The sequence below is a fragment of the Neophocaena asiaeorientalis genome, unplaced genomic scaffold, assembly GCF_003031525.2.
Source record: "Neophocaena asiaeorientalis asiaeorientalis breed wild unplaced genomic scaffold, Neophocaena_asiaeorientalis_V1.1 scaffold540, whole genome shotgun sequence".
Classification (NCBI taxonomy): domain Eukaryota; kingdom Metazoa; phylum Chordata; class Mammalia; order Artiodactyla; family Phocoenidae; genus Neophocaena; species Neophocaena asiaeorientalis.
This window is the reverse complement of record NW_020172141.1, coordinates 5,242,211-5,251,684: the sequence shown is the minus strand read 5'-3', so window position 1 is coordinate 5,251,684 and position 9,474 is coordinate 5,242,211. Positions and strand designations below refer to the sequence as shown.

General features: G+C 56.3%; 1 protein-coding gene across 1 annotated transcript in view; it reads left to right on the top strand.

The window, feature by feature from the left end:
• Positions 1-7,948, top strand: part of ALKBH5 (alkB homolog 5, RNA demethylase) — a 24,044-nt gene extending 16,096 nt beyond the window's left edge. Inside the window, exons 4-5 of the mRNA XM_024752785.1 lie at positions 2,760-2,915; positions 3,707-7,948. Coding sequence (XP_024608553.1) covers positions 2,760-2,915; positions 3,707-3,884 — 334 coding nt within the window. The 3' untranslated portion in view covers positions 3,885-7,948. The remainder of the gene's footprint in view (positions 1-2,759; positions 2,916-3,706) is intronic.
• Positions 7,949-9,474: the final 1,526 nt, after the last annotated feature.

The following is a 9,474-nucleotide window of genomic DNA, read 5'->3' as shown; positions in this document are numbered from 1 at the left end:
GTCTCTGATTTCCCACTCTCCCCCTCCCCCCCCCCGCCCCGCCCCGCCCCAGCAGCTTCTCCACGGGAGTCATGATTGATAAAGGCACGTGAGGGCAGCACCTAGACAGTCAGTCTCCTCCCTTCCTCTCCGGTCACATGGTAATGTTACCTTAATGCTTGGCCATCCTCCCTTGGTTCTGGCTTCCCGGTACCTAGGACCAGTCCATGCTTTGTGCTGGGGGCTGTCCCGACATACCTGGGGTGCCTTGCCGTGACCCCTGGATGTTGGCTCAGATCTGTAAGGAAGGTCTTGGTTCCTGTTAACCACCCGAGGAGGCACAGGCCCAGACCTTACTGCTAGAACTGGGCTTCCTGCCTCCAAACCTGTGGCTCTGTCTGCTGAACCCTGGCCTGCTCCCTGGGAGTTGGCTGCCCTTTAAGAGGGGAGGGGTGTGATCTGAAGGCACACTGCTGGTGGGCTCTGGGCTGTGCATCTGGCTGTAGCCTGGCTTCTTGCAGCTTGGTGGCTTTTCGAAAGTAGAGCTCCTCCAACGTTCTGGGATGTACTTGTAACAGCCCCAGGGAATGTGTCGGGAGCCATTTTGGGCCCCAGAGCTCCTACTGCCCCCAAAGTGGGTGCGGGAAGCTGAGTTTCTGGTGGGGCTGCTTCTGATCACTCCTTCCCTGAGGGCTGGCCCTGACGGTAGCAGAGCTGTTGTGGGGGGAGCTGCGCCTTCCGTCTCTTCTTCTCTCAGACAGCTGGAGGGACACAGAGCCTGTCTGTGTGCCTCCACTCTCAGCTGGTCCCACCTGTCTCCCCAGCCTCCCCAGCAGTCCTGGACCCACCGCGAGGGGCCCCCACCACTGCCCCCGGCTGCCCGGGCCGGCCGCCCTAGTCGCAAGCAGCTCAGGAAGGGCGGGCCCCACCAGGGCTCAGTGTGTGCCAGCCATGCCTGCGTGGCAGGATGTGCCTTCCAGCCCCGGAGGTGTGTGGGCCAGGCTCTCCTCTTGGTGGCGCTGCTCTTCTCTGGCCTTCCGCACTCACCCGAGGAAACCACTTCACGGTCTTGGGCCGCGGGTCCTGCCCACACGGGCTTTTCTGCCCTGGGCGTGTGCTCCCGGCACCCGCGGGGTCTTCGGGTCAGCTCGGCTCGGCAGTGCTGGAGGGGCGCTTTCCTTCCCGAGGCTTCAGACTCTGGAGTCCTCTGAGTCGAGCTTTTTGGCTCATGTCACATTTGGTGTGAGCTCTCAGCGCAGGGATCTGAGGCCTGGCCTGGTCAACGAGAGGTCTCAGGGCTTCAGTGATTCTGGTTCCCACCCTCAGGTCTGGGTGTGCCCAGCACCACGTCTTCCCAGTGCCCCTCGAAAGGATCCTAGCCTTGAAGGAGGCGACTTGTCTTTGGTCTCTAGACCCTCAGAACTGAAAGAGGCCTTTGCTCAGATGGGGAGACAGGCCCTGAAAGGGATGGTGACTAGCCCATACTCTGAGTGGCAGCCTCAGGGCTGGATCTTCCTGTTGCTCCTAGGTCCTGTCTCCTGTAGCCCGGGGTCCCCAGAGTGGAAGCCGAGGCTGGTGGGCCAGTAAGTGCAGCTGGGCCCTTCTGGCTTCCCTGTCTAAGAGGCCTGGAGGCTCACCTGGACTAGACTTTTCTCCCAGGACTTCCCGGCACATGTGCCTTCCCTCCTGACTGACCTAGTCTTCCCTTCTGTTATGAGGACCGGGCACAGTCATTCCCAAGAACCCAAGGCAGCTCTTGGGTTCCCCTTCTGCTCTCTTCCCCCAGCGTTCTTGTGAGGATGTCCTTTGAGGTGCCATAGCACCTTCTTCCTCAGAACCCAGTTGTTCCTTTGTGGCCAGCAGCCCATGGGAAAGATGCCTCCAGGGCCTTCTGCCAGCTGTGCCCCCATCACTCCCCACCGCAGGCCTCTCTCTTGCCCCTTGCTGCCAGCGGCCTGACTTGCTGGCTTCTGTATCCCACAAGAGGCCTTGGGGCTTCTTTGAGGCTTCCCAGGCCAGCTTCCTCCTGGCCTGACTTCCTAAAGGACTCGGATCGCTGCCCTGGGCTACCCCTACCCAGTTTCTCCATCCCTTCTTCCCCCTCCATACTTGCACGCTTTTCCTCGACTGACTGGTGTGTTCCAAGTGCCAGGTGGGGGCTTTGCCTTCAGAAGCCCTCTGGCCTTGGCTTGGTCAGTGTCCCGGAACCAGCAGAAGCTGCCAGGTGGCTGTGTTGGGACCAGAGCCAAGCGTGAATGTGGGATTGGGTCTGGGCCCTCCTCCTGGCTCTACCACAGCCTTGGCGTCCCCGTGTAAGGGTAGGGAAGCTCTTACTCTGTTCCCCTCCAATCCTTCCACAGGCCTGGACCGGGGGAACCTTCCTGTCTGGTTTTTCAGGCAGGGGTGGATGTGTCTGTTGGAGTGTGTTGGTGCCCACCAGTGGGGCCCTCAGTCCTCTGGCAGGTGCAGTAGCTGTCCCTTGAGAATCTCTGGGCCGGAGGAGGGTGAGATGGGGCTGTCTCGTCCAGCTGAGAGAGCCCTGGGATCCTTCCCCTGGGGCAGCAGGTCACTGGAAGTCTCCAAACAGAAGTGTTCCCGTCCCCGACTCCTAAGCCTGAACTTGGGGAGGACGGTCTTTGCAAGTCAGCTGGACCAGTTCCTAGTTGAACCATGAGGAGACTGCTGGCCTCCACCTAGCCCGGTCAGAGAAAGAATTGGTCTAATGGGGCCACACCCTCCCCAGAGGCCTGCTGGTGACCCCACGTGTATTTCCTTTGCAGGACGAGATTAGATGCACCCCGGTTGGAAACAAAGTCCCTGAGCAGCTCCGTGTTACCACCCAGCTATGCCTCAGATCGTCTGTCCGGAAACAACAGGGACCCCGCTCTGAAACCCAAGCGGTCCCACCGCAAGGCAGACCCTGATGCTGCCCACAGGTACTCAGCTGCGGTCCCTCAACACAGGCCAGCAAAGCAGGCGCCACGGCCTGGCTGCAGGGCAAGATGGGTGGGGAAGCCTGGGGTAGGTGGTTAGGAGCCGGGCATTGTCCACCTTTCTAATGCCTTCTGTCTGGTTCCCTGGGGTTGGTGGATTCTCGACTAAGCCCTGGCCATCCGCCTGTGGGAACGCTGTGTGCCTTCCCACGCCTTCCCTGGTCCTGCTCCCTGACACACGCTCCGGTGGGTTACATGGGACGTTAGCAGGGAAGTGCAGGCCTCGGAAGGTCGCCGAGCAGGGGCCCGTTTCAGAAGGGTTTCTGAGGAAGCTGCTGAAGCTGAGGCTGGAAGGATGGGGAGGATGTATGGGAGGGGCAGTGTGGGCCAGGGGTGCCGTATGGGCTGAGAGCTGGAGACAGTAAGAGCTTGGTAGTTTCAGGGCTGGTGGGGTTGGTGAGCAGAGAGGGAGAGTGGGAGTCGGGGGAGGACTGAGAAGCCGAGGGGGATGCCAGAACCAGGCAGGGGCTTGAGGCTGTGATAGGAAAGCTGCCTTCTGCCCGGCAGCCTTGGCGGTGTCCTGGGGCACCAAGACTCAGAGCCCAGCAGACCCCACAGGGTAACCGGGGAATGTCTCAAAGACGAGGGGTGACCGTTGGCACCTGCTGGGCAAAGAAAGACACGGTGCCAGTGCTTCTGCCACTGCCATACACCCCCCTCCATGGAGACCTGGTGAGCTGGGGTGGCCCTGGGCCAGTCTCTGGGTAACGCCTCCGCCACCCCTTCCCTCACAGGCCTCGGATCCTGGAGATGGACAAGGAGGAGAACCGGCGCTCGGTGCTGCTGCCCACACACCGGCGGAGGGGCAGCCTCAGCTCGGAGAACTACTGGCGCAAGTCCTACGAGCCCGGGGAGGACTGCTCGGAGGCGGCGGGCAGCCCCGCCCGCAAGGTGAAGATGCGGCGGCACTGAGGCCTGAGCCTCCGGGACTCGGCTTGATCCTCACTAGCTGCCCCTCCTTTTGTTGCGTTTTGAGGGGTTTTTTTTCCTTTCCTTTTCTTTTTTTGATTCTTATATTTTTTTCCTTGGTTTGTTGCCTGTTAAGGCTGAAGAACAGAATTGGCCAGGACCTGGTTCTCGTGTTCTTGGTTTTCCTCCTGGATGGAAAGGCTGTTGGCATCTGTAGGCACAGAAGCTCACGCTGGAGTGGCCAGTGGAGGCGTGGGGGGCAGCTGTCCTCACGTGGGGCTGTGTCTGGCTGGGTTTATTTAAAAGCAACAAAATGTTTTGGTTTAGAAAAATTCTTGTTTTGCTTTCAATGTAAATCTTCTTAGTGTTGTAAATGAAGTTCAATCTCCTCCCCCTCCCCCCACTGTCTGCGATGGGTTGAGGTCTTGCCGGCTCTGCAGGGGGCCTGCTGCCCTCCCACCCCTCACTTGCTCTCCAGGCCCCAGCAGCTCCCGCAGATACCCGCTCCTCCTGCAGCAATTGTTAGGGATGAACCGGGCAGAGGCCTAGGTAGTGCCAGCCCCTGAGCTGTTCAGTTGGCTGAGACCCCGGGCTTCCTGCATGCCCTCTGGCCTGCTCTGCCCACGGGTCCCTGGGCTGCCCAGGGGCCGGCTGCAGTGGTCCTGACCTCTTGCCAGGAGCCTGCCTCTTTGCTGGGTTGCTCCTTTTAAGCATACACGTGTGATTGTGTGGAACAGTTAGACTTGCCGTGTTGGGGCAGTTTTAGGAATTGTTTCTAGCTGGAGGGACTGGTGTCCTTCTGAGTCTAGTGTTTGGGCTATGGAAAATTGTTGTGGTGTGTGGTAGGGTTTTTGTTTTCTTCTGAGTTTTCATTTTTTCCTTTGGTCTCCTGGCTTCTTCCTTTCCCTTTCCTTTCTTCTCCATCGGCCCTCCTTGGGCCTTCTCCCTATGTCAGTCCCCATAGGAAGCTGCCCGCCCCCTCTGTCCGCCTGCAGGATGCATCCAAGGCCAGAGCTCAGGCCTGCAGACTGGGTTGGTGCCTCCTCCGCCTCAGGGGCATGAGAGCTGGGGAAGGAAAGGTCCTTTAAAAAATAATAATGAAAGGGAAAAAATAAGTGAAGTCTTCGGCAGTTTCCACCTGCTCAGATCCTTGAAGGCTGCAAGGTTTTGCTGATCTGGGTTCATTAGGAATGTCTTCTTGCCAGCCAGGGCCAAGACCCAGGCCTGCTGAGAGCAGAGGCCCTCCCAGTCCCCAGGCTGCTACCATCCCAGGGGGCTAGTCTTACAGAAGAGGCTGCAGAAAGCTGGGGGGCAGCCACCATCAAGAAGCCCCTCTCAGGGGCCAGAGCTCCTTTGCCAGTGTGGATTCCTCAAGTCGGGACTGCATAACTAAAGCAGTTGCAGTTTTTTTGTTTTTTTTTTTTTTTTTACAGCTTTTTTCCCAAAAATGATTTGTAGTTGTGTGTGCAGCACTTTGCCCTGATATGTGTGCTCTACAATAAAAACCAAATCTAATATATTTTGAAACAGTTGTCTGATGCTGTCATAAGAGAGGACTTGCCTTTGGTTCTTCCTTAATCCCTTTGTTTTGCCCTGAAACTCTGAAGGGGGTGGGGGGGCAGAGTTCATTGCCCACCGAGGCCGCAGAGGAGAGGAGCAGTTGCTGACGCAGGGCTGAGGACGGGCTCGCCCACTGTCTTTCTCCAGCTGCAAGGAGGATGGACTTCGTAAGCCGTATGTCCAGGTGCCCAGGGCACCGTGGGCCCACAGGAGCCAGGATCCTATTGTGCTAAGTTCTGGAAGCCCGTCTTCCTTGGGGTGATCAGAGAGGCTGCGGGCCAGTGGAGGAGGAACAGCACGAGCAAAGGCAGGAGAGGGCCTGGCCTCTATAGACAATACGTAGGTGGTTTTGCTCATTAAACAAATTCTGGAGTTCTGCTATATGCTGGCCAAGCCCTTACTGTGGCCCCATAGTGAGCGAAACCCTTCCAGCCCCTGCTCTCAAGATGAGTACGGTAGAGCGGTGGATGCAGATCCAGACTTGAGGCAGAGGGGTTTGGGTAGAGTAGGGGTGGGGTCCAGGGGGTTTAGTCCCTCCAGATCCTGGACCTGGCTCCCAGGTTCTGGTCAGGGGCTTTGGTCTAGAGTCTCCCTCATTCACTTCCAGTGCCCAGAGCCAGTCTGCTTGGCCAAATTCTTGCTGTGAAAGCCTGGCAAGCCACATAACTCCCCATTTAACAGGGAGGGGAGAGTCCAGAGGGAGCAAGTGAGTGGCCAGGGCTCAGGCCTGCAAATCAGTGACAGGATGTGAAGTGGGGGTGGGGTGGGCAGAGCCTCCTTGGGGTCTGTGGCCAGTTGGGCCTGCTGGGGTAGCCACGGGGCTGGGCGGATAGGGCCCTGGATGCCCCGGAGAGGAGACATTGGAGCTGAGGGAAAGGTCACCCACACCGTGCCTGGGCCCCTGACTCGGGTCACGGGGTGGGGGCTCGTGCGGAGGGCTGGGGAGCTGCGAGGGATTCTCCACTGCAGCTGTGATAAAGCCAGACCTGGGTTCTTCCTAGTGAGTGAAGGAGGCCCTTTACCTTGAGGACTGAGGGATGAGGCCAGAGGAACGGGGTCCAGCCCTCGGAGGTCCTGCTGTGTCTCTGGCGCTGGTTTCTGTCCCTGTACAGCGGTTCCATGGCACCCCGTCTCTGGGACTGTGAGAATCCTCTTGAGTAGTTCCCAAGCAGATGCGGGGGCCGTATCTGAGTCCCTGAATCTGACTGTTCCCAGCCCTCTGCTGGGGCACTAGCTAGCTGTTTGGCCCACGTGCTGAGTCCCATCTCTGCTCCCAGCCCAGGCTTGTGTACAGAGGTGCTCTAACAACATCAGGCTCCAGCCCTTCCCAGCTGCGGAACCCATCCCATTCCTATAATCCTGTTGTGTGGTGGGGGAAACTGAGGCCCAAAGTCACATTCATTCATTCAAAAAATACGAGTGTCCGACTGTGCTGAGCTCTGCTGAGGGTACAGGACAACCTGGTGTGTGTCACATACACACACACACACACACATAAGGTTATTGTAGATCGTACTGATAGATGTGTAGCACATAAATTACCAGTAATAAAACATAGTACTCTTTAAATTCTGTTTAGCCAGCTGTTTCTCACAGAATGCTTTTATTGATTTTAGTTGTTGTTGAGTTCTTGTATTTGTAGCTCACCTGTGGTGGTAATTCAGCCACAATATGGTAAACGGAGCTGCATCCCATCTACCTGTATTAGTTTCCTGTGGCTGCTGAAACAGATCGCAACACGTCCGGGGGCTTAAAACAACAGACGTTTATTTTCTCACAGTTTGGAGGTCAGAAATCCAAAATCACCACCACTGGGCTGGAATCAGTGTGGCAGGCCCATGCTTGCGTCTGACAGCTCCCGGCGGCTGTAGACATTCCTTGACTTGTGGCCACATAAATCTTGTCTCTGCCTCTGTGGCCACACGGCCTCCTCTTCTGTGTCCCAGATCTCCTCTGCCTCTCCCTCATTACAGCCTCCCTTGATAACCAAAAATAATCTCCCCACGTAAAGATCTTTAATCACATTGGCAAAGTTAAAAAATGTTTAAAAATTTTTACATTCCAGGGATTGAGACCTGATACCTTTGGGGGCCACTGTTCAGCCTACTACTACCCTGCTCTCTTCCCAGTAAGTTTGTCCTTAAATTTGATACATGACCTACTGATTACTCACTGATGAACAGATTGTTAGTGGGATTGAAATGTTTCAGCCTCAGTATTAGTTTTAAATTTAATCTGCATCGTTAATATTTTCTCCACCCACTTCTTAAGTCTAGACCTGTGCTGTCCAGTACATAGCCACTGGAAGCTCGGCTCTTGTGCGCCTGAAGAAACGTGGCTGGTTTGAATTGAGTTGTGCTTTAAGCGTAAAATAACACACCAGAATTTGAAGAGTTAGTACAAAAAAAAGAGTGTAAAAAATATCATTAGTTACTTTATATTGATGACATGGAAATGATAATATTTTGGACATACCTGGGTTAAATAAAGTATGCTATTTAATTTTACCTGTTTGCTGTTACTGTTTAAGTCTGGCTACTAGGGAGTTTGAAATCACATGTGTGGCTTGCACTGTGTCTCTGTTGGAGGCACTGGTCTAGAACATGAGTGGTAAACCCAGCCCGATTTGTGGCCGTGGAAACATTCCCTTCTGGCTGGTTCCAAGCACAGCCGCGAGCGCCGTTATCACAGTGTCTCCACCACACAGATGCAGCCAGTGTAATGCAGAAGAACAGACAGGAGGGAAACGAAGTAAACCCGGAAGTGCTTAGTTCTGAACTTCACCTCTGTTTTCAGTGTAAGTTAGTTTTTAAACAATGGCTGTGTTTAACAGCCGGCTCACAAAGATTCTTAAACCGTGACAACTGGCAGTTGGGGGGCTTTGCAGAGAGGAGGATGTGGTCAGACTTAGTTAGGGTGAGAGTAGAGAAGGAGCGTGGCAGGCACGGCACCTGTAGAGATTAAGGGGCTCCAAACGGAGGGCCTGGGGTCCTCCAGCTGGGTGTCGGAGCGTTCCCTGGCGCACTCCCTCCGGTGCCCACGGTGCGGCAGCAGAGGCCCAGCGGAGAGTCCCCACTCACTCGGAGTGGGCGGGGCACAGCCCTCCCTTGGTTTAGATGGGGAGCTGAGGCCCCAGGGCAAGAACTTGGGTTCCCCACTGCTGCCACCCTGCTCAGCCAGGGCCCCTGGGTGAGCGGCTGTGCAGGGCGACCCAACTCGCCGGGCATTGTCCCCCGAGCCTTTGTGCTGCCAGTGCCCTCTGCGTTAGGCGGCTCCTGCTGGAAGCCACCCTGTGGGACAGGGCTGCCCTGGGCTCCGTGGACCGCTGGCTTCCCTCAGCACAGCCCAGGGAGTTGTGTGTGGCCCAGTGCTGCCACTGCAGGCTGGGAGACCAGGACCTGACTCCCTAACTCCCACCCTCTCTGGACTCATCGTGAGTGAGGCCCTTTACGATCTGTCTCATTTAATTCTCACCACAATCTCTTAATACCTCGCTTGGGGCCCGGGCTCAAATCCTGACTCTGCCATGTACTAGCTGTGTGACTCTGGGCAGGTTACTTAAATCTCTCTGATCTTGGTTTCCTCCTCTGTAAGATAGGCGTAGAATGAAAGGAATGACTGGTGCCTGGTACAGATCAACTGCTCAGTGTTAATAAATGGTAGCAATTACTGTTCAGCCCCATCTTGCAGATGAGTAAACTGAGGCCCAGAAAGATGAAATGGCAGAGCAGGATTAGAACTTGCAGCCACAGAGACGAATGAAGCACAGAACCCCACCTTCCAGTAGGCCTCTGAGAATCTCCTGGAGCCTCAAACCTGACACCCCTGTAGGGGGCTGGTGCCTCCAAATCCCCAGGTCCTGTGACCCAGTGTGAGCTGAGAAAAGCACAGTTCAGACCCAGGCTCAGGGCAAGTGTCAGGCCTGGCAGCCCTGTATCTGGAGAGGGGGCTCTAGGCTGGAGGTCCAAAGACCCCTTTGTGGTCCCCCACGTGACCCTGGGCAGGTCACTTCTCTCGAGCCTCAGGTTCCTCC